The sequence below is a fragment of the Heterodontus francisci genome, unplaced genomic scaffold, assembly GCF_036365525.1.
Source record: "Heterodontus francisci isolate sHetFra1 unplaced genomic scaffold, sHetFra1.hap1 HAP1_SCAFFOLD_1600, whole genome shotgun sequence".
Taxonomy (NCBI): Eukaryota; Metazoa; Chordata; class Chondrichthyes; order Heterodontiformes; family Heterodontidae; genus Heterodontus; species Heterodontus francisci.
The window spans coordinates 33,569-57,500 of record NW_027141491.1 but is presented as its reverse complement, the minus strand read 5'-3'; the positions used below and the strand labels follow the sequence as shown (position 1 = coordinate 57,500).

The window sequence follows — 23,932 nt, the reverse complement described above, 5'->3', positions numbered from 1 at the left end:
ATGGAGAGGAAGGGGAGGGAGAGAGGGAGGGAGATAGATGGAGAAGGAGGGGAGGGAGGGAGAGAGAGGGAGCGGGAGGGAGATAGATGGAGAGGGAGCGGGAGGGAGATAGATGGAGATGGAGAGGGAGGGGAGGGAGAGAGGAGAGAGGGAGGGGAGAGGGAGGGAAGGGAAGTAGAGGGAGAGAGATAGAATGAGAGGGAGAGAGATAGAATGGGAGGGGGAGAGATAGAATGGGAGGGGGAGAGTGAGAATGGGAGGGGGAGAGAGAGAATGAAAGAGGGAGAGGGAGGGAGGGGTGATGGGGGAGAGGGAAAGAGGGGGAGTGAGAGCTAGAGAGAGGCTATGAGAGAAAGAGGGAAGGAGGGAATGAAAGAAAGAGACAGAGACAGAGGGAATGAAAGACAGAAGGAGAGAGAGGAAAGAGAGTGGGGGAATGAGAGGGAGGAATCTGGGGTCGTTGGACAGGAATCAGGAACACAAAGCCTACATTTATAAATTGAGGCACAGAGTATAAAAACAAGGAGGTTTTTGGTGAATGTGGATTCGGTCCCAGTTGAAGGATTGTGTCCAGTTTGGAGGGATGTGGGGTGGACGGGGGTGGGTGAGGGGGAGAATTCTTTTAGCCAAGTCTGAGCGCCATTAGCCAGCACCTGCTGTGTGTGCCTCAGGACCACAGTGACTGCTGTATTTCCCAAGTCAGTCGACATGAGAGTAGTGACACTGTTGAGTCCATGAGGCTGCTCCGAGGACTGTCCCCAATATCAGTGACTCAGAATGACCTGGGATCAGGACCTGTGTTAGACAGGACCGGGACTGGATCCGGGTGGAAGTGGGATGGGAGATGGGAGGACTGGATCCGGGTGGAAGTGGGTTGGGAGATGGGAGGACTGGATCCGGGTGGAAGTGGGTTGGGAGATGGGAGGACTGGATCCGGATGGGTGTAGGTTGGGAGATGGGGAGGACTGGATCCGGATGGGAGTGGGTTGGGAGATGGGGAGGACTGGATCCGGATGGGTGTAGGTTGGGAGATGGGGAGGACTGGATCCGGATGGGAGTGGGTTGGGAGATGGGGAGGACTGGATCCGGATGGGAGTGGGTTGGGAGATGGGGAGGACTGGATCCGGATGGGAGTGGGTTGGGAGATGGGGGGGACTGGATCCAGATGGGAGTGGATTGGATCCGGATTGGGGGATTGGATCCAGATGGGGGGATTGGATCTGGATGGGAGTGGGTTGGGAGATGGTGGGATTGGATCCGGATGGGGGGATTGGATCCGGATGGGAGTGGGTTGGGAGATGGGGGGATTGGATCCGGATGGGGGGATTGGATCCGGATGGGAGTGGGTTGGGATATGGGGGGATTCGATCCGGATGGGAGTGGGTTGGGAGATGGGGGGATTGGATCCGGATGGGGGGATTGGATCCGGATTGGGGGTTGGATCCGGATGGGGGGATTGGATCCAGATAGGGGGATTGGATCCGGATTGGGGGATTGGATCTGGATGGGATTGGATCCGGATGGGGGGGATTGGATCCGGATGGGGGGATTGGATCCGGATGGGGGGATTGGATCCGGATGGGATTGGATCCGGATTGGATTGGATCCGGATGGGGGGATTGGATCTGGATGGGGAGATTGGATCCGGATGGGGGGATTGGATCCGGATGGGGGGATTGGATCCGGATGGGGGGATTGGATCCGGATGGGGGGATTGGATCCGGATGGGGGGATTGGATCCGGATGGGGGGATTGGATCCGGATGGGGGGATTGGATCCGGATGGGGAGATTGGATCCGGATTGGGGGTTGGATCCGGATGGGGGGATTGGATCCGGATGGGGGGATTGGATCCGGATGGTGGGATTGGATCCGGATTGGATTGGATCTGGATGGGGGGATTGGATCCGGATTGGGGGATTGGATCAGGATGGGATTGTTTGTCACTGGAGAATTCTGGAAATTGCTTTGAGTTTTTAAAATTTTTAACGTCTTCTCTTTAAGGTTCTGTTGGTCACGGAATCCCCGGATTAACCATCTCTTCCCAGGTTCTCCTCTGCATTCCTAGATCTCCCCACATTCCTGGTCCAGCTGCCTATTCCCAGATTGACCCGTCTGTTCCCAGATTTCCTGGGAGATATGCTCAGTCATCACATTGCAGCAAGAGTAGGATGCCCCGCAGGATTCAGCACACTGAGAGTGAGGGGCAGGAGTGCCAGGAGGAGCAGAGGCTCAGCTTGATAAGGAGGTTCGGATGGACACAGCCTCTTTCCACCAATCCCCAGGGCAGAATCCCAGTTTTCATCATCCCTGGAAAACTGACCTTCCAGGCTGATGACCAGAGCAGCCACAAGCAGGTGTTAACTCTGTACAATCCCTACACCTTCAGGCTGAAATTCAAAGGTGAGGGGGGTTTAACAGGCTGGAGTCAGTGCTGGGTTCGGTGAGATTAGGATTTAACTACAGAGAGGAACAGCCCCTGGACCCGAGGTGGCAAATACTGAACCACTGTTCCAGATATGTCCATAACAATCAGCAGGAGCTACATTTTCCCTCAGTACTGACCCTCCGACAGTGCAGCACTCCCTCAGTACTGACCCTCCGACAGTGCAGCACTCCCTCAGTACTGACCCTCCGACAGTGCAGCACTCCCTCAGCACTGACCCTCCGACAGTGCAGCGCTCCTTCAGGACAGACCCTCCGACAGTGCAGCACTCTCTCAGTACTGACCCTCCGACAGTGCGGCCCTCCCTCAGTACTGACCCTCCGGCAGTGCGGCCCTCCCTCAGTACTGACCCTCCGGCAGTGCGGCCCTCCCTCAGTACTGACCCTCCGACAGTGCAGCACTCCCTCAGTACTGACCCTCCGACAGTGCAGCACTCCCTCAGTACTGACCCTCCGACAGTGCAGCACTCCCTCAGCACTGACCCTCCGACAGTGCAGCGCTCCTTCAGGACAGACCCTCCGACAGTGCAGCACTCTCTCAGTATTGACCCTCCGACAGTGCGGCCCTCCCTCAGTACTGACCCTCTGGCAGTGCGGCCCTCCCTCAGTACTGACCCTCCGGCAGTGCGGCCCTCCCTCAGTACTGACCCTCCGGCAGTGCGGCCCTCCCTCAGTACTGACCCTCCGACAGTGCGACGCTGCCTCAGTACTGACCCTCCGACAGTGCAGCACTCTCTCAGTATTGACCCTCCGACAGTGCAGCGCTCCTTCAGGACTGACCCTCCGGCAGTGCGGCCCTCCCTCAGTACTGACCCTCCGACAGTGCGACGCTGCCTCAGAACTGACCCTCCGACAGTGCAGCACTCTCTCAGTATTGACCCTCCGACAGTGCAGCGCTCCTTCAGGACTGACCCTCCGGCAGTGCGGCCCTCCCTCAGTACTGACCCTCCGGCAGTGCGGCCCTCCCTCAGTACTGACCCTCCGGCAGTGCGGCCCTCCCTCAGTACTGACCCTCCGGCAGTGCGGCCCTCCCTCAGTACTGACCCTCCGGCAGTGCGGCCCTCCCTCAGTACTGACCCTCCGGCAGTGCGGCCCTCCCTCAGTACTGACCCTGCGGCAGTGCGGCCCTCCCTCAGTACTGACCCTCCGACAGTGCAGCGCTCCCTCAGTACTGACCCTCCGACAGTGCAGCGCTCCCTCAGTACTGACCCTCCGACAGTGCAGCGCACCCTCAGTACTGACCCTCCGACAGTGCGGCACTCCCTCAGTACTGACCCTCCAACAGTGCAGCGCTCCTTCAGGACAGACCCTCCGACAGTGAGGCACTCCCTCAGTACTGACCTTCCGACATTACAGCACTCCCTCAGTACTGACCCTCCGGCAGTGTGACACGCCCTCAGTACTGACCCTCCGACAGTGCAGCACTCCCTCAGTACTGACCCTCCGACAGTGCAGCACTCCCTCAGTACTGACCCTCTGACAGTGCAGCACTCCCTCAGTACTGACCTTCCGACATTGCAGCACTCCCTCAGGACTGACCCTCCGACAGTGCAGCACTCCCTCAGTACTGACCCTCTGAAAGTGCAGCACTCCCTCAGTACTGACCATCTGGATCTCGGGAGGGAATGGGATTGGATTGAGGGTGGGTGTTGGGGGTGGGGGGGAAGGTTAGGAATCAAGGGTGGGGGATGTGACAAGGGGCCAGGGTTGAGTGCTCTGGACGAGGGGTTGGGGAATGGGTGAGAGGTTGGGGCTGAGGGACTTACCCCGTTATCTCTGATTGTCTGTGACCTCTTGTGCTTTCTCCCCAGTGCTGTGTACAGTTCCTCACAGATACAAGGTACTGGAATCTGACGGATGTGTCAAACCTCAGTCCTGCCTCGACATGTGAGTTTCAGCCCTGAGATTCCTTCCTTCTCCACTGAAGGCGCTGATGGTCACTGGGGTGGAGACCCCTTAGGCATGTCCAAGGGTAGGACCCCCATGGGCACCATCTCCCCTGCCAGCCCAGGTACAGATCTGAGGGCACCCCCACACTCTGCTCCCATATCCTTCCTTCACAAAGCTGGAGATTCCACCCCCGACTGCACTAACAGTGTAGAGGGAGCTTTACTCTGTATCTCACCCCCGTTTTTTTTTCACGTCGAGGGGGCCTTTATTCCTCAGGCCGCCTTTATATACATATTTATAGTTTTAAAATAACTTTATTAAAACCAGATAAATCAACAAAAAACTCAAATTAAAATGCCATTCTCGGCGTCGACGATGCACTCCAGTCCCTGCGGTGCCCACTGGTCGCGGAAGGCCTCAGGCTTACCGGTGGACACCGCATGCTCCTTCTCCAGGGACACCCGGGCGCGAACGTAACCGCGGAAGAAGGGCAGGCAATCGGGGAGGACGGAGTCCCCCGACGGCCCGCAGCCTGGACCTGTGAATTGCCACCTTGGCCAGGCCCAGGAGCAGACCGACGAGGAGATCCTCCTCCCGGCCCAAGCCCCTCCGCACCGGGTGCCCAAAGATCAGGAGCGTGGGACTGAAGTGCAGCCAGAATTTGAGGAGCAGCCCCTTCAGATACTCAAATAGGGGCTGCAACCTCGCACACTCCGTATAAATGTGGAACACGGACTCGTCCAGGCCGCAGAAAGTACAGGCGGCCTGGGAGTCCGTGAACCTACTTAAAAGCCTATTGCACGGGACTGCTCTGTGCAGCACCCTCCACCCCAGGTCCCCGATGTAAAGGGGGAAGACTCCCGCGTAGAGAGACCTCCATCGGGGTTTCCCCTCGCCGCCAGATGGCAACACGGACCGCCAGGGCGTGTCCGGCCGGCTGACGAGGGCGAGGAAGTGGAGAGTATGCAGGAGCAGCCCGTACAGGAAACCCCTCCGTGCCGAGAGGCATTTCCGAGAGGCGGCTCGGGTTGTGCGGGACCGGCTCCCGAGGAGGGTTTCGGGGCCTGGGTCCGATGAGCAGTTCAGGCCGAGCGGGTGTCAGCTCGGCCGGGATCGCTCCGCACTCCCGAGCCCCCTCGCCACCCGCAGTGAGGGGCGTTCCGGGGGTTTCGGCTACTCCTCTGCCCGCCGGACTGTCCCCGGAGTCGGCCACCCGGACAGCCGAGGCGCTCTCCTCCGCCGGCGGGGGTACAGGTATCTCTGCAGGGTCCGAAGGCGGAGAGTCGCAGCCTGGGTGCGGACGCACACCAGCGACTGACCTCCCTCCTCAATCGGGAGACTCAGGACCGCGGCAGAGACCCAGTGTTTCCTCTTGCCCCAGAAGAAATCGACGAGTTTCTTCTGGATCTTGGTGGCAAATACAGGGGGCGGGGCCAAAGTGACCAACCGGTACCACAGCATGGAGGCCACCAGTTGGTTTATGACCAATGCTCGGCCCCTGTAGGAAAGCACTCGGAGCAGTCCTGTCCAGCGCCCCAGCCGAGCGGTGACTTTCGCCTCCAACTCCTGCCAGTTTGCCGGCCAGGCTTCCTCAGCGGGGCTAAGGTGGACTCCCAGATAGAGGAGGTGCGTGGTGCTCCACGCAAAAGGTGTCAACTCCTCCGGCAGGGAGTCCACCCGCCACTGACCCAACAGGAGTCCGGAACATTTCTCCCAATTGATCCTCGCGGAGGACGCGGCAGAAAAAGTCTGCTGGCAGTCGCGCATCCTCCGCAAGTCAACGGGATTTGTGACTGCGAGAAGCACGTCATCGGCGTAAGCCGAGAGGATGACCCGCATGGCCGGCTCGCGCAGAGCCAATCCCGTCAACCTCCTCTGGGAAAGATGGATCAGGTCCCGGACCAGGTGGATGTTGTCCTGGATGGACTGGCCCGGGACCGTGTAGGACTGGTCGGGGTGGATCGTGTGGGCCAGCACGGAGCCCAGGCGGGTAGACACAGCCCGGGCATAGATGACCGCTCTGCGCCACGAGAGGGGCATCTCCCCGGTCGCCAGGCTTTCCCCCAGGACCCGCGCGTAATCGTCCCCCAGGACGTCCCAGAACGCCCTGAGGAACTCCACGGTCAACCCATCCAGCCCTGGGGATTTGCCCCTTGAGAGCTGGTGGAGGGCGCCAGTCAGCTCCACCAACGTGAGCGGAGCCTCCAATCCTTCGGCGCCCTCCGGGCTGACCTGCGGCAGGTCCTCCCACAAAACTCTGCGCGCGTCCACGCAGGACGGATTCGGAGAGAACAACGCACTGCAATAAGTCCGGACCAGGAGGCCCATTCCCTCCGGATCCGTGATGGAGGATCCGTCGTCGGCCAGCAGCTCGATGAGCTGCTTACGGACCCCCCGCCATTTTTCCAGCGAGTAGAAGAAGGGTGAGGCGCGGTCCAAATCTTCCAGAATCTGGATCCGCGACCTCACGTACGCGCCTCGGGACCCTATGAGCTGCAGGTCCCTCAGCACGCCCTTCTTCTCTTTGTACGCCTGCCACAGGGCCGGGACCGCAACGGCATGACCGAGGCGGGACTCCAAGTCGAGCACCTCCCTCTCTAGGCGCCCGATCTCGGCTTCCCGCCTCTTGGTCGACCCCTTCGCGTACTCCTGACAGAAGACGCGGATGTGAGTCTTGCCCACATCCCAACATAGCCTCAAGGAGGGGAAGCCCCCTTGCTTCCTTCTCCAGTCGGCCCAGAATCGACAGAACGAGTCCCGGAATCACTCGACTTTTTGCAGCCGGTTGTTAAACTGCCAGTACGCGGACCCCGCCCGCGTGCGGAGCGGAGTGAACTCCGCCCACACCAGGCGGTGGTCCGAGCACGGCACCAGCCGCATGGAGGCCGCCGAGACGCGGGAGACGTACGCCTGCGAAATGTAGAGGCGGTCGATTCGCGACCCTCCTCCTCCAGACCTCCACGTGAAGGCGCTGGAGTCAGGATGGAGATTCCGCCAGACGTCCACCAAGTTAAGGGAGCTGATCAGTCCCCTCAACTTCTCCACCGACGCTTGGCCGTGCTGGGGACCGGAGCGATCCCCCACCTCGAGGGTGCAGTTAAAATCCCCCCCGAGGATGATGCACTCGCCGCTATCGATGGAGCTCAAGAGAGCGGACACTTCTTCAAAGAAGCGCGCTTGCAACGCGCCAGGCCTGGGCGCGTACACGTTCACAAAGTGGAGCGGCACGCTACCCAGGCGAACGTCGAGGTGGAGCAAGCGACCCGGCACTAGCTCCTTGACCCCCAAGATCTCTGGCTGAAAAGTCGGGGCCAACAAGATAGCCACCCCACTAGAAATAGGGGTGAGGTGACTCATGTAGACCCCACCCTGCCACTCCAGGAGCCAGGTGGCTTTGTCTCCCGGAACGGTGTGGGTTTCCTGCAGAAAGCTCACCGCGTATCTCCCTTCCCTGAGGACTGAGAGATTGTGAAATCTGCGGTGAGCCCCTCTGCTGCCGTTGATGTTGAGGCTGGCTATGGTTATCTTCATGTCAAAGGTACTTAAAACCCGTCACCAACAGCTCACTGTGAGGAGGGAGTGGAAGTGCACCTGGCCCTCCACTCCCCCAGCAACCCATTGAGGAACACATTAAAACGGCGCCTCTCAACCAGTTTCACGCCTGCGCGCTTGCCCGCTTTCTTGAGGGCGGCACGGACGGACTGTATGATCAGCGCCAGATTCGACCAACGGCCGAGGGCCGGCTGAACTTTATTGCGGCAACCCCTGCAAGCCACGAAGAAATTCCGGAGTTCCGCCATGGGGATGAGAGGAGATTCGGTGGGAGACACGAGGGACTCCACCACCTCACTGGCGATGGAATCAAGGTCATCCTCCGTGCCCCGCACCGAGTCCCCATCCTCCTCCGAGTCATCACCGCCAGCGGCCGACACATCCACCACACACTTTGGGGCGGACGTGCCAGCCGCGTCAGCTCGTCCCGCCTCCGTCACGATCCCACCCCAAGGATCGATGGCGGAGGAGTCCTCTCTGGGTTCTAAGATGGAAATGGAGCCTGTGGGCGCCAGCGGTTCAGGACCCCCCCCCCCACCTCCGACCCCAGGCCAATCAGCGGTCCAGGGGAGACAGAAGTTCAAAACTCCGGAAATCCAGCCGGAGCTGGGACCGGAGGCGGAGAGAGGAGGTCATCTCCTGCCCCGCCAGCACCCACAGGACCAGCAGATAGGGACTTACACTGATTGGCCTCTGGGTCGGGCACATCCCGGGCGGCAGCGTCAGTCTGTTGGGAGGGCGGCCCCTCACAGGTCTCGCTCTCACCCAGGACACTCAACCCATCGGCCAAAGGAATGATTTCTCCCGTGGGGTCCACAGATTCCCCTACCAAGGGCGGGTCCCCCACCTCAGGAGTTGACAAGATCACAGGGGCCTCTCCCGCACCTCCGCTCGGGGGATGGAGGTCTCCCGCTCAGGGCTTGAGGGCCTGATCGTGCTGGTGGCAGGGGGAGCTGAGGACCCACGCCAGGAGATGGACCCCATGGTTCAGGCCCTTCTTCAGAGGAGGGACGTCTCATCCTCATATTTCGGGAGGGGCGCAGAGGCTCAGAGACCCCCACGTCATCAGGGGCCTCTGCCTCCGCACCCACCTTTTGCCTGGTTAGCCTGGGCCTGAGCCCAGCCCTGGGGCAGGTGGATTCCCCGGGATCGGGCCTTGGGCTGAGCCCAGACTCGGGTAGTGTGATGGTGTTCAGGGGACGCACTTCTTCATGTTTATTTTTCCTCCACGCCTTCCTTCCACTTGGACGGGCACCCCCCCCACCCCGCCGGAGGCTGTGAAGACCACAGCCTCTGGTACCGACTGAATGGTATCTGGTGGAGGTCTCGGAGGGGGTGGGGGGTGGGAGGAGGTGCAGCGGCGCCACCCTGGGCCGCCAAGGTGCAGTTGGCAGCCGGGAGGTTGGGGCAGTTCTTACGAACATGCCCCACCCCCCTTGCAGACATGTCCTGTCCAAGGTCCAGAATGCGCGGTAGGCCGTCCCCTGGAACTCGACATCAAAATGGCCCTCTGTGACCTCCTCCCGTGCCAGCTGCATAAATAGCTGGCGGCGGAAGGAGTAGATATGTTGGAGGCTGTGCTCCCAAAGACCGAGTGGGATTGCGGGGATCCCCAACCTTACCTCCCCCAGATGGTGCAGGTGGGGGAGGAGGAGCTCACTGGGAATGAAGGGCGGGACATTTGATAACATTATCCGCTGTACAGTGGCCCCCAGAGGGTCCACCGGCAGGAAAGTCCCACCCACAGTGAGCCCTTTATTCAGGGCCAGGGACACGGCCCGCTCGGTCTTCAGGAAGAACACAGTCTTCCCGTACATCTTTGAGGCTGCCACAATGTCTGAGGGGCCGACAACCTCGGCCAATGCCTTAACACAAGCCTCAATAGTCATGGTAGGGTGGGTGTAACTCTTCACCCCATGCTTTGTTGTTAAGATTTTAAATGGTGACAGGGCCACAGGAGCGGCTGCTGCAGCACAGGAGGGCGGCACAGTGGCGCAGAGGTTAGCACCGCAGCCTCACAGCTCCAGCGACCCGGGTTCAATTCTGGGTACTGTCTGTGTGGAGTTTGCAAGTTCTCCCTGTGTCTGCGTGGGTTTTCTCCGGGTGCTCCGGTTTCCTCCCACAAGCCAAAAGACTTGCAGGTTGGTTGGTAAATTGGCCATTATAAATTGCCCCTAGTATAGGTAGCTGGTAGTGAAATATAGGGACAGGTGGGGATGTGGTAGGAATATGGGATTAGTGTAGGATTAGTATAAATGGGTGGTTGATGGTCGGCACAGACTCGGTGGGCCAAAGGGCCTGTTTCAGTGCTGTATCTCTAAATCTAAAAAAAAAAATCAAGCGCAGACTGGGTGACCACTTTGCGGAACATCTCCGCTCAGTCCGCAAGCAGGACCCTGAGCTTCCGGTTGCTTGCCATTTCAACACTCCCCCACTGCTCCCATGCTCACCTCTCTGTCCTGGGATTGCTGCAGTGTTCCAGTGAACATCAACGCAAGCTCGAGGAACAGCATCTCATCTACCGATTAGGCACACTACAGCCTGCCGGACTGAACACTGAGTTCAATAATTTCAGAGCATGACAGCCCCCCATTTTACTTTCATTTTTAGTTATTTTTTCTTTTTTACAATTTTTTTCTTTTGTTTATTTCATTTCATTTGTTTGTTCAGTTTGCTTACCCACTGTTTTTTTTCATGTTTGTACTTGCTGCTGCTCACTCTTCAGTTCGTTAACTCCCTATCTGTACTAATGCGTTGTCTTTCAACACACCATTAACATATTGTTTGCCTTTGCTCCGTGACCTTTTGGTCAGCTATGTGGCCTGGTCCAATCTGCACCTTCTCCTTTGTTATCTCTTGCCCAACCCCCACCTCACTTGTTTATAATCTGTGACTTTTCTAATATTTGTCAGTTCCGAAGAAGGGTCACTGACCCGAAACGTTAACTCTGCTTCTCTTTCCACAGATGCTGCCAGACCTGCTGAGTGGTTCCAGCATTTCTTGTTTTTATTTTTTCAGGTCTCTTCCTCCCCCACCCCCAGCAAACAATGAAAAAGATTTCAGGATGAAACAAATTCACAGAAGAGCTTCGGTTCTGTGCCTTCCTTCCTTTTTTGTCAATGTGGAAAAGCCTTTGTTTCAATCTCAGTCTCTCCCTCTTGCAGCAGTCACACAACCTCCAGCCTCTGCACACAGCAACAGTCAGCTGAACCTCATTAACCACTCAGCACCTCCAATTAGGCAGCAGCCAACCCCGTACTGTACCTGTCCTGGGAGTGTTTGATGGGGACAGTGTAGAGGGAGCTTTACTCTGTATCTAACCCAGTTTTTTTTTTTTTTTTTGTTTTTGTTTTTTTTTTACAAGGTGACCTTTATACCCCAGGCCCCTTTTATATTTTTCACATCGAGGGGGCCTTTATCCCTCAGGCCCCCTTTATGTACATATTTACAGTTTTAAAATAACTTTATTAAAACAGATAAATAAACAAAAAACTCAAATTAAAATGCCATTCTCAGCGTCGACGATGCACTCCAGTCCCTGCGGTGCCCACCGGTCGCGGAAGGCCTCAAGCGTACCGGCGGATACCGCATGCTCCTTTTCCAGGGACACCCGGGCGCGGACGTAACCGCGGAAGAGGGGCAGGCAATCGGGGAGGACGGACCCCCCGACGGCCCGCAACCTGGACCTGTGAATTGCCACCTTGGCCAGGCCCAGGAGCAGACCAACAAGGAGATCCTCCCCCCGGCCCGAGCCCCTCCGCACCGGGTACCCAAAGATCAGGAGCGTGGGACTGAAGTGCAGCCAGAATTTGAGGAGCAGCCCCTTCAGATACTCAAATAGGGGCTGCAACCTCGCACACTCCGTATAAATGTGGAACACGGACTCGTCCAGGCCGCAGAAAGTACAGGTGGCCTGGGAGTCCGTGAACCTACTTAAAAGCCTATTGCACGGGACTGCTCTGTGCAGCACCCTCCACCCCAGGTCCCCGATGTAAAGGGGGAAGACTCCCGCGTAGAGAGACCTCCATCGGGGTTTCCCCTCGCCGCCAGATGGCAACACGGACCGCCAGGGCGTGTCCGGCCGGCTGACGAGGGCGAGGAAGTGGAGAGTGTGCAGGAACAGCCCGTACAGGAAACCCCTCCGCGCCGATTGGAATGGCACGGAGGGCATTTCCGAGAGGCGGCTCGGGTTGTGCGGGACCGGCTCCCGAGGAGGGTTTCGGGGCCTGGGTCCGATGAGCAGTTCCGGCCGAGCGGGGGTCAACTCGGCCGGGATCGCTCCGCACTCCCGAGCCCCCTCGCCACCCGCAGTGAGGGGCGCCCCGGGGGTTTCGGCTACTCCTCCGCCCGCCGGACCGTCCCCGGAGTCGGCCGCCCGGACAGCCGAGGCGCTCTCCTCCGCCGGCGGGGGAGCGCCCTGACTGGAGGCGACCATGTTCCAGACTCGGAAAAGATCCCGGTAAAAGACAGGCAACTCCCTCAGAGAGGCGCGGCTAACGGACTCCACCGGGAGCTGCGTGTCGTCTTGAAGGCAGTGACACTGGCGGAAACAATACGTCGCCAGCGCACACCATCTGGGAGGACGCTCGACGTACAGGTATCTCTGCAGGGTCCGAAGGCGGAGAGTCGCAGCCTGGGTGCGGACGCACACCAGCGACTGACCGCCCTCCTCGATCGGGAGACTCAGGACCGCGGCAGAGACCCAGTGTTTCCTCTTGCCCCAGAAGAAATCGACGAGTTTCTTCTGGATCTTGGTGGCAAATACAGGGGGCGGGGCCAAAGTGACCAACCGGTACCACAGCATGGAGGCCACCAGTTGGTTTATGACCAACGCTCGGCCCCTGTAGGAAAGCACTCGGAGCAGTCCTGTCCAGCGCCCCAGCCGAGCGGTGACTTTCGCCTCCAACTCCTGCCAGTTTGCCGGCCAGGCTTCCTCAGCGGGGCTAAGGTGGACTCCCAGATAGAGGAGGTGCGTGGTGCTCCACGCAAAAGGTGTCATCTCCTCCGGCAGGGAGTCCACCCGCCACTGACCAACCAGGAGTCCGGAACATTTCTCCCAATTGATCCTCGCGGAGGACGTGGCAGAAAAGGTCTGCTGGCAGTCGCGCATCCTCCGCAAGTCAACGGGATCTGTGATTGCGAGGAGCACGTCGTCGGCGTAAGCCGAGAGGACGACCCGCATGGCCGGCTCGCGCAGAGCCAATCCCGTCAACCTCCTGCGAAGCAGGCACAGGAAGGGCTCCACGCAGATGGTATACAATTGGCCGGACATGGGGCACCCCTGACGCACTCCTCTCCCAAATCGAAGGGGCGCCGTCAAGGACCTGTTAACTTTGACTAGACACTCTGCGGCGGCGTATAAAAGTCGGACCCGGGCCACGAAATGCGGCCCGAGTCCGAAAGCGCGCAGAGTCCCGAAAAGGTAATCGTGATCCACCCTGTCGAACGCCTTCTCCTGATCGAGGGAGAGAAAGGCGACCGACTGACCAGTCCTCTGGGAAAGATGGATCAGGTCCCGGACCAGGTGGATGTTGTCCTGGATGGACCGGCCCGGGACCGTGTAGGACTGGTCGGGGTGGATCATGTGGGCCAGCACGGAGCCCAGGCGGGTAGACATAGCCCGGGCAAAGATCTTATAATCCGTGCTGAGGAGGGAGACCGGACGCCAGTTTTTAAGCAGGCGGAGATCGCCCCTCTTCGGCAGCAGGACGATGACCGCCCTGCGCCACGAGAGGGGCATCTCCCCGGTCGCCAGGCTTTCCCCCAGGACCCGCGCGTAATCGTCCCCCAGGACGTCCCAGAACGCCCTGAGGAACTCCACGGTCAACCCATCCAGCCCTGGGGATTTGCCCCTTGAGAGCTGGTGGAGGGCGCCAGTCAGCTCCGCCAACGTGAGCGGAGCCTCCAATCCTTCGGCGCCCTCCGGGCTGACCTGCGGCAGGTCCTCCCACAAAACTCTGCGCGCATCCTCGCTGGACGGATCCGGAGAGAACAACGCACTGTAATACGTCCGGACCAGGAGGCCCATTCCCTCCGGATCCGTGATGGAGGATCCGTCGTCGGCCAGCAGCTCGACGAGCTGCTTACGGACCCCCCGCCATTTTTCCAGCGAGTAGAAGAAGGGTGAGGCGCGGTCCAAATCTTCCAGGATCTGGATCCGCGACCTCACGTACGCGCCTCGGGACCCTATGAGCTGCAGGTTCCTCAGCGCGCCCTTCTTCTCTTTGTACGCCTGCCACAGGGCCGGGTCCGCGACGGCATGACCGAGGCGGGATTCCAAGTCGAGCACCTCCCTCTCAAGGCGCCCGACCTCGGCTTCCCGCCTCTTGGTCGACCCCTTCGCGTACTCCTGACAGAAGACGCGGATGTGAGTCTTGCCCACATCCCACCATAGCCTCAAGGAGGGGAAGCCCCCCTGCTTCCTTCTCCAGTCGGCCCAGAATCGACAGAACGAGTCCCGAAATCGCACGTCCTCCAGCAGCCGGTTGTTAAAGTGCCAGTACGCAGACCCCGCCCGCGTGCGGAGCGGAGTGAACTCCGCCCACACCAGGCGGTGGTCCGAGCACGGCACCAGCCGCATGGAGGCCGCCGAGACACGGGAGACGTACGCCTGCGAAATGTAGAGGCGGTCGATTCGCGACCCCCCTCCTCCAGACCTCCACGTGAAGGCGCTGGAGTCGGGATGGAGATTCCGCCAGACGTCCACCAAGTTAAGGGAGCTGATCAGTCCCCTCAACTTCTCCACCGACGCTTGGCCGCGCTGGGGACCGGAGCGATCCCCCACCTCGAGGGTGCAGTTAAAATCCCCCCCGAGGATGATGCACTCGCCGCTATCGATGGAGCTCAAGAGAGCGGACACTTCTTCAAAGAAGCGCGCTTGCAAAGCGCCGGGCCTGGGCGCGTACACGTTCACAAAGTGGAGCGGCACGCTACCCAGGCGAACGGCGAGGTGGAGCAAGCGGCCCGGCACTAGCTCCTTGACCCCCAAGATCTCCGGCTGAAAAGTCGGGGCCAACAAGATAGCCACCCCACTAGAAATAGGGGTGAGGTGACTCATGTAGACCCCACCCTGCCACTCCAGGAGCCAGGTGGCTTCGTCTCCCGGAACGGTGTGGGTTTCCTGCAGAAAGCTCACCGCGTATCTCCCTTCCCTAAGGACTGAGAGATTGTGAAATCTGCGGTGAGCCCCTCTGCTGCCGTTGATGTTGAGGCTGGCTATGGTTATCTTCATGTCAAAGGTACTTAAAACCCGTCACCAACAGCTCACTGTGAGGAGGGAGTGGAAGTGCACCTGGCCCTCCACTCCCCCAGCAACCCATTGAGGAACACATTAAAACGGCGCCTCTCAACCAGTTTCACGTCCGCGCGCTTGCCCGCTATCTTAAGGGCGGCACGGACGGACTGGATGATCAGCGCCAGATTCGACCAACGGTCGAGGGCCAGCTGAACTTTATTGCGGCAACCTCTGCAAGCCGCGAGGAAATCCCGGAGTTCCGCCGTGGGGATGAGAGGAGATTCGGTGGGAGGCACGAGGGACTCCACCACCTCACTGGCGATGGAATCAAGATCATCCTCCGTGCCCCGCACCGAATCCCCATCCTCCTCCGGGTCGTCACCGCCAGCGGCCGACACATCCACCACACACTGTGGGGCGGACGTCCCGGCCGCGCCAGCTGGTCCCGCCTCCGTCACGATCCCACCCCCAGGATCGATGGCGGAGGAGTCCTCTCTGGGTTCTATTGTGAAACTGGAGCCTGTGGGCGCCAGCGGTTCAGGACCCCCCTCCACCTCCATCCCCAGGCCAATGACTGGTCCAGGGGAGACAGAAGTTCCGGACTCCGGGAAACCAGCCGGAGCCGAGACTGGAGGCGGCGAGAGGAGGCCATCTCCCGCTCCGCCAGCACCCACAGGCCCAGCAGATGGGACAGCATTCTCAGTTATAACTGGGTCGGGTGTCTCCTGGTTGGTGGTGGACTCCGGCTGGGAGGCCCGACCCTCTGGGGCCTCGCCCTCCCCTTCATTCAGGACACCCGACCCAGTAGCAGTGGCGGAATGGGCGGTTTCCCCAGGCTCCCCCACCACAAGCAGGGCCCCACTTACTCCTTTAGGAGGGGCCTCACGTACCGGGGCCATCCCCTCCCCTCCATCCTGAGGAATAGGGAGCACCTGCCCGGACTTTGCAGCCTTGGTGGTGGCGGTAGGGGGCACCTGAGGACCAGAAACAGGAGGCAGCTCCCCTCCAACAGATGGGCCCTGCACCTCAGGGCCCTGTGTTATTTCTGTGGAGGGGTGCCTTCTCCTCTTTTTCGCACTTGGGCGCGGAGATTCAGAGACCTCCATGTCATCAGAGGCCTCCGCCTCCGCACCCTTTTTTCTTTTTTTGTCACTCTGGGCCTGAGCCCAGCCCTGGGACAGGTGGATTCCATGGGAATGGGCTTTGGGCTGAGCTCAGGCTCGGGTTGAGTCAAAGTGTCCAGGGGACGCGCCTCACGATGTTTCTTTTTTCCCCGCGTCTTCCTTCCGCTCGGACGGACGCTCCCCTCCCCGCCAGAGGCTGTGAAAACCACAGCCTCCGGAACCGACTGAGCGGTGTCTGTTGGATGTGCGGGGGGAGTGGGAGGAGGTGCTGTGGAACCACTCTGGGCCGCCGAGGTGGAGCTGGCGGCCGGGAGGTTGGGGCAGTTCTTCCGAACATGCCCCACCCCCTTGCAGACGTGGCACCGCGCCCCGTCCGAGGTCCAAAAGACGCGGTAGGCCGTCCCCTGGAACTCCACATTAAATTGGCCCTCCGTGTCCTCCTCCCGCGCCAGCTGCATAAATAACTGGCGGCGGAAGGAGTAGACATGTTGGAGGCTGTGCTCCCGAAGACCAAGCCGGACTGGGGTGATCCCCGACCTCACCTCCCCCAGATGGTGCAGGTGGGGGAGGAGGAGCTCACTGGGAATGAAGGGTGGGACGTTGGACAACATTATCCGATGCGCAGTGGCCCCCAGAGGGTCCACTGGCAGGAAGGTCCCCCCCACAGTGAGCCCTTTACTCAGGGCCAGGGACACCGCCCGCTCGGTCTTCAAAAAGAACACAGCCTTCCCATACATCTTTGAGGCCGCAACAATGGCCGAGGGGCCGACAACCACGGCCATTGCCTTAACGCAGGCCTCAATAGACATGTTGGGGTGGGGATAGCTCTTCACCCCATGGCTGCATGTCAATAATTTAAAGGGTGACGGGGCCACGTGGGCAGCCACAGAAGCTGCAGCTGCGTAGGTAGTAGAGGGCCCCGCCACCGGTGATGAAGGGCTTGCCATGGGTCCAAGAGCTAAACCCACCCCAAATTGTGGACTTGCACACTAAATAACAGATTCACAGAAAAATTTGAAAAGACAAACAAACAAACAACAGGTTAGTGGAGAGGCTGAGGTAAGAGAGGAGAGGCAAAGGCAGGCTGGAAGGGATGACTTGCTTTCTGGAGGTGGTGCTCACAGTACACTTAAAACAAACAGTCTTTGAAGTTGGTCTTCCGGTCTTCTGGTTGGGGGAGTCGTCTTCACCTGGGTCAGCTGAAGCTGCCCAGGCACTATCTATCCCCTTCCGTCTGTTTAGCTGGGCAGCTTCAGCTGACCCAGGCTTGGCAATTGGGGTGGGGAGGGAGCTTCCCTGTGTGCTTTTGCAGCAGCACAGACTCCTGTTGAATTGGCAGCCCCACCCCTTGTTGTTCCAGCCACTTGTTCCTCCCCCAACAGTCCAAAGTAAATTACTGGTGTTCAGCACCCACCTCCAGACAAAGCCTTGTTTCCAACAAAAAAAGAATGTCACTTTCTTCTCTTTTAAAGGTGATTGTTGTTGGAGTTTTCCTCTGCTTGTTTGTAGAAGCTCTCCCTTGCTCAGTGCAGCTCCTCTCTCCACCTCTGCAACCTCCAACTGCCACCAGCACTCTCAGCTGCACCTCGTTGAGGCTCTCAACACTCAGGCTCCCAAATCAGAGAGCAGCCAATCCCAGTGCTGTACCTGTCCTGGGAGTGTTTGATGGGGACAGTGTAGAGGGAGCTTTACTCCATATCTAACCCCCGTGCTGTACCTGTCCTGGGGAGTGTTTGATGGGGACAGTGGGTGTTGTACAATGGATAGTGATGTTCTATTTCCTTCCCAGTATTATTCGACACACGGATATCAGGAAGTGCCAGTTTGGGATTGTGGACTGGTTCCGTGTTGAAGTGTATGAAGACGGCAGTGGGAAACACTTAGGGAGAAGGAATATTTCAGCCGTGCTTCAGCAGACGAAAGGATGGGCGCAGAGGGGCAAGACCGGGAAAGCTTTGATGGAAAAGGCCGAGGGCTGTTTGCAGCAGCCGGTTCCTGTGTGCAAAGGTGAGTTGGCTGAAGACAGTGGACACTGGTTCCCCCAGACCTGAACACTGACCGTCCACCCTCCACCCCACCCTGAACACTGACCGTCCACCCTCCACCCCACCCTGAACACTGACCGTCCACCCTCCACCCCACCCTGAACACTGACCGTCCACCCTCCACCCCACCCTGAACACTGACCGTCCACCCTCCACCCCACCCTGAACACTGACCGTCCACCCTCCACCCCACCCTGAACACTGACCGTCCACCCTCCACCCCACCCTGAACACTGACCGTCCACCCTCCACCCCACCCTGAACACTGACCGTCCACCCTCCACCCCACCCTGAACACTGACCGTCCACCCTCCACCCCACCATGCTCACTGACCCACATTGGCTCCTGGACTGGCCTTGCCTCCATTTTAAAATTCTCAATCCTTGAATGGCCTCTCCCTATCTCTGTAACCTCCTCCAGCCCCGACAACCCTCCCTATCTCTGTAACCTCCTCCAGCCCCGACAACCCTCCCTATCTCTGTAACCTCCTCCAGCCCATACAACCCTCCCTATCTCTGTAACCTCCTCCAGCCCCTACAACCCTCCCTATCTCTGTAACCTCCTCCAGCCCCGACAACCCTCCCTATCTCTGTAACCTCCTCCAGCCCCGACAACCCTCCCTATCTCTGTAACCTCCTCCAGCCCCGACAACCCTCCCTATCTCTGTAACCTCCTCCAGCCCCTACAACCCTCCCTATCTCTGTAACCTCCTCCAACCCCTACAACCCTCCCTATCTCTGTAACCTCCTCCAGCCCCTACAACCCTCTGAGATCTCTGCACTCCTCTAATTCTGGCCTCCCGAGCATCCTCGATTTTAATCGCTCCAGGCTGTGCCCTCAGCTGCCTGGGCCCTCAGCTCTGGAATTCCCTCCCTAAACCTCTCTTCCTTTAAGATGTACCTTAAAACCGACCTCTGTGACCAAGCTTTTGGTCCCTTGTCCTAATATCTCCTTATATGGCTTGAATCTAAAGTGTCTTGGGACATTTTACAGCTGTAACGGTGCTAACTAAATGCAAGTTGTTATTGATGGAGACAGGGCACTGGAGGTGTCAGCCACGTGCGAATCTAGATATTGTCATTCAGCTATTCAACTATGTAAGGCATTGTTTCCTTTAACCATGGCCCACGCCCCCGTCCCTCAAAGGCGATTGGTGCAGGGACCGAGACAGGACCTGATGATAGAAATTGTGAGTGCTGTGGGCTGATTGGAGCTCGTGTTTTTCTGTGACAAAGTGTTCCCTTCCTTTCATCCGTACACTTGCCTCCCACAGCTCAGCAGCCTTCCTTACCTGTCTTTGCTCTCTGTGTCATGCTCGGGATCACCTGCATTGTCTTCCTGATGCTGCCGCTCGTTGGCCAGTCTAGTCAGCTGATCCCTGCCTACCTGCACCTTACAGTCACACAGAAACTTGTGGCTGCATATGTCCTGGGTGAGTATTCGATACCATATTCAGAACGACAGCCTGTACAGAACGGGTAAGCCTACACAAGGGCCAGTTCCTGGTACGCACGGGTAATACCCAGAGCAGGACAACTGAAATCAGGAGCTCACCGTGTGGGGGAAATCGTAGATAGACCCGCATCTTGTCACCGTGTGGGGGAATCACAGACACAGACCCATGTCCCATCACCGTGTGGGAATCACAGACACAGACCCAGGTCCCATCACCGTGTGGGGGAATCACAGACACAGACCCAGGTCCCATCACCGTGTGGGGGAATCACAGACACAGACCCACGTCCCATCACCGTGTGGGGGAATCACAGACACAGACCCAGGTCCCATCACCGTGTGGGAGAATCACAGACACAGACCCAGGTCCCATCACCGTGTGGGGGAATCACAGACACAGACCCACGTCCCATCACCATGTGGGGGAATCACAGACACAGACCGGCGTCCCATCACCGTGTGGGAATCAGACACAGACCCACGTCCCATCACCGTGTGGGGGAATCACAGACACAGACCGGCGTCCCATCACCGTGTGGGGGAATCACAGACACAGACCGGCGTCCCATCACCGTGTGGGAATCAGACACAGACCCACGTCCCATCACCGTGTGGGGGAATCACAGACACAGACCCATGTCCCATCACCGTGTGGGAATCACAGACACAGACCCAGGTCCCATCACCGTGTGGGGGGAATCACAGACACAGACCCAGGTCCCATCACCGTGTGGGGGAATCACAGACACAGACCCAGGTCCCATCACCGTGTGGGAGAATCACAGACACAGACCCACGTCCCATCACCGTGTGGGGGAATCACAGACACAGACCGGCGTCCCATCACCGTGTGGGAATCAGACACAGACCCACATCCCATCACCGTGTGGGGGAATCACAGACACAGACCCACGTCCCATCACCGTGTGGGGGAATCACAGACACAGACCCACGTCCCATCACCGTGTGGGAGAATCACAGACACAGACCCCTATCCCAGTACGGTGTGCCCCATTACCCATTGCTTCCCAATGCATTGAGTGAGTTGTGGGATGTAATTGTGGTTTTTTGATGTGATGATAGTAATAAATGGCTGAGTGAAAGTGAGGAAAATGGGACAGTGTGTGAATTCTGAGAGCCTTTATGTTTCAAACAGGACTGGTCACAATGGCACTGCTCCAGAGATAACAAAAAGGACAGAAAATTCACGAGCAACAGTTCCTGTCAAGACCGAGAATGTGGAGCAGGAAAAGTGGTGAATGGACTGACTACACAGGGAATGTGTGTCTGTGCAGTGTGATGAGACAGTGTCGAGACACCCCAGATGGTGCCCAGAGACAAATCCACCCCGGAGAGTGTCCCGACAACCCAACAGTGTGACCACCCCCTCTCCCCCCACAAGGGTAACTGTGCCAAGTGCTGTATGTGGAAAGGTGGGACAAGACTCTGTGTACTGTCAGTAACAAGCAGTTTGGGTGGCAGTATTCTGGTGGCTGTGTTTCTGCTCCCCTCTCTCTGTTATTTCCCTTTGTCTCTGGGTCTTTAACAGAGAAATAACTTAATTTCGGGTTTTTGAACCTTCACCCAGTTACAGCACAAAGGACAGTTCACCCAGAGCACAGGGGTGAGGGGAAAGATTAGGGTTCAGTTTGATATAGTCTTATTGAGCCACAGCAGGAGCTGAATTTCTCATTCAGCTACAGCTGATACATAACGGGGAAACACTCACTCCTCACTCAGGAGGTCACGAGTTCGAATCCTACTCCAGAGACCTGAGCACAAAATTCAAGGTGACACACCCAGTGCAGTACTGAGGGAGTGCTGCACTGTCGGAGGGTCAGTACTGAGGGAGCGCCGCACTGTCAGAGGGTCAGTACTGAGGGAGTGCTGCACTGTCGGAGGGTCAGTACTGAGGGAGCGCCGCACTGTCAGAGGGTCAGTACTGAGGGAGCGCCGTACTGTCGGAGGGTCAGTACTGAGGGAGCGCCGCACTGTCGGAGGGTCAGTACTGAGGGAGCGCCGCACTGTCGGAGGGTCAGTACTGAGGGAGCGCCGCACTGTCAGAGGGTCAGTACTGAGGGAGTGCTGCACTGTCGGAGGGTCAGTACTGAGGGAGCGCCGCACTGTCAGAGGGTCAGTACTGAGGGAGCGCCGTACTGTCGGAGGGTCAGTACTGAGGGAGCGCCGCACTGTCGGAGGGTCAGTACTGAGGGAGCGCCGCACCGTCGGAGGGTCAGTACTGAGGGAGTGCCGCACTGTCGGAGGGTCAGTACTGAGGGAGCTCCGCACTGTCGGAGGGTCAGTGCTGAGGGAGCGCCGCACTGTCGGAGGGTCAATACTGAGGGAGCGCCGCACTGTCGGAGGGTCTGTACTGAGGGAGTACTGCACTGTCGGAGGGTCAATACTGAGAGAGCGCCGTACTGTCGGAGGGTCAGTACTGAGGGAGTGCCGCACTGTCGGAGGGTCAGTACTGAGGGAGTGCTGCACTGTCGGAGGGTCAATACTGAGAGAGCGCCGTACTGTCGGAGGGTCAATACTGAGGGAGTGCTGTACTGTCGGAGGGTCAATACTGAGAGAGCGCCGTACTGTCGGAGGGTCAGTACTGAGGGAGTGCCGCACTGTCGGAGGGTCAGTACTGAGGGAGTGCCGCACTGTCGGAGGGTCAGTAGTGAGGGAGCGCCGCACTGTCGGAGGGTCAGTACTGAGAGAGCGCCGTACTGTCGGAGGGTCAGTACTGAGGGAGCGCCACGCTGTCGGAGGGTCAGTACTGAGGGAGCGCCGCACTGTCGGGGATTAGTACTGAGGGAGTGCCGCACTGTCAGAGGGTCAGTGCTGAGGAAGCGCCGCACTGTCGGAGGGTCAGTACTGAGGGAGTGCTGCACTGTCTGAGGGTCAGTACTGAGGGAGCTCCGCACTGTCGGAGGGTCAGTGCTGAGGGAGTGCTGCACTGTCGGAGGGTCAGTACTGAGGGAGTGCTGCACTGTCGGAGGGTCAGTACTGAGGGAGCTCCGCACTGTCGGATGGTCAGTGCTGAGGGAGCGCTGCTCTGTCGGAGGGTCAGTACTGAGGGAGCGCTCCTGATCACTGACTCCCACTGCTGTGTATGTTCCTATTGGCTGTTGAGAGTCTTTGTGTTGGAACAAAAATAAAATGCAAACAGAAGGCGGTTTCTCTTTCAGGGTCCAGTTCAGTTTTAATGAAAAGCTTTGTCTATCTGTCATTGGTACCAGGCCTGACAGAAAGAGCTGCTCCCTGAATCTGCACACAAGTCACACTGAAACAGTTTGCTTTCCCCAAACACTCTCTGAATCAAGGGCTGCACAAAAGCCTCCTCCTGTTCAAAATCATACAACATTCAATCAAGAAACACACAGAGAAAGTGAGATAATTGTCAGAAAGGTCAAATAGTGTCAACTACTGAAAGAAACGTTATATTTTAAAACTCAAATCTGCATGCAAAGTTCTTTTTAAAATAATTAAACAGGGAGAGGGCCTGAGCTGTGTATGATGCTCGTGCTCAGGCCCATTCCTTTATCAGTAACTCCTTACCACAACAACCAGCCGAGGCCTGGTCTGGGCCAGTGGAACCAGCAGAGAATAACCCACCCTTTCCAGGCCCATCTCTTGGGCAGGAATGTTTGAACTCCCTCCTCGGGTTTCTCCAAATCCCCATGTAACACACACTCTCCACTGAGGGTGAACGTCAAGATTCATAACACCCTTCCCTGTCTAACTCCAACCCTCTCACTTTCCTGTCTCCTTCAGGCTTTTCAATCCCAACCCTGAGGCCATCTCTGTGGACCCTGCCTCACCTCACCATTTCCATTCCTTTCCCTCCCCGACGGGGCCTCTTCAGCTTAAACATTGGCCAAAATACTTTTCAAACTCATTCTCCAGTGCTTCTGCTACACCAGGAGAAACAATTTGAAAAGACAATCATTGAAAGGCCTTCTCCACAACTGTGGTGAGTGTGTGATGGCCCCCAGTTCCTCAGTCTGTTTAAACATACTTCAGCTGGTCCAAAAGACTCCAGCTCTGAAACGCTCGGCAACAGGTTTTAACTTCAGCTGAATAATAACATTCACTGTCTGAAAACCCCCAAATAAAGCAGGAAATGTTACACCGTATCCGAGTCAAAGTCATCTCACTGGGGGACAGTTCCACACACACTGACTCTCACTGGGGTA

General features: G+C 58.2%; 1 protein-coding gene across 1 annotated transcript; it reads left to right on the top strand.

The window, feature by feature from the left end:
• The first annotated feature begins 1,965 nt into the window (after positions 1-1,965).
• On the top strand, positions 1,966-21,316 carry LOC137363888 (motile sperm domain-containing protein 1-like). Its single transcript, XM_068027398.1, has 5 exons — positions 1,966-2,402; positions 4,256-4,331; positions 18,034-18,251; positions 19,564-19,722; positions 20,902-21,316. Exons 1-5 carry the CDS (start codon positions 2,171-2,173, stop codon positions 20,931-20,933), a joined length of 717 nt encoding a protein of 238 aa, XP_067883499.1. The 5' UTR covers positions 1,966-2,170; the 3' UTR covers positions 20,934-21,316.
• The last annotated feature ends 2,616 nt before the right edge of the window (positions 21,317-23,932 follow it).

Excerpts from the sequence above, each read along its gene's own strand:
- LOC137363888 (XM_068027398.1), top strand. The coding sequence starts at position 2,171 with ATGCCCCGCAGGATTCAGCACACTGAGAGTGAGGGGCAGGAGTGCCAG. Across the intron at positions 4,332-18,033 it reads CCTCAGTCCTGCCTCGACAT|TATTATTCGACACACGGATA; the intron begins GTGAGTTTCAGC and ends TTTCCTTCCCAG. Across the intron at positions 18,252-19,563 it reads GCCGGTTCCTGTGTGCAAAG|CTCAGCAGCCTTCCTTACCT; the intron begins GTGAGTTGGCTG and ends TGCCTCCCACAG.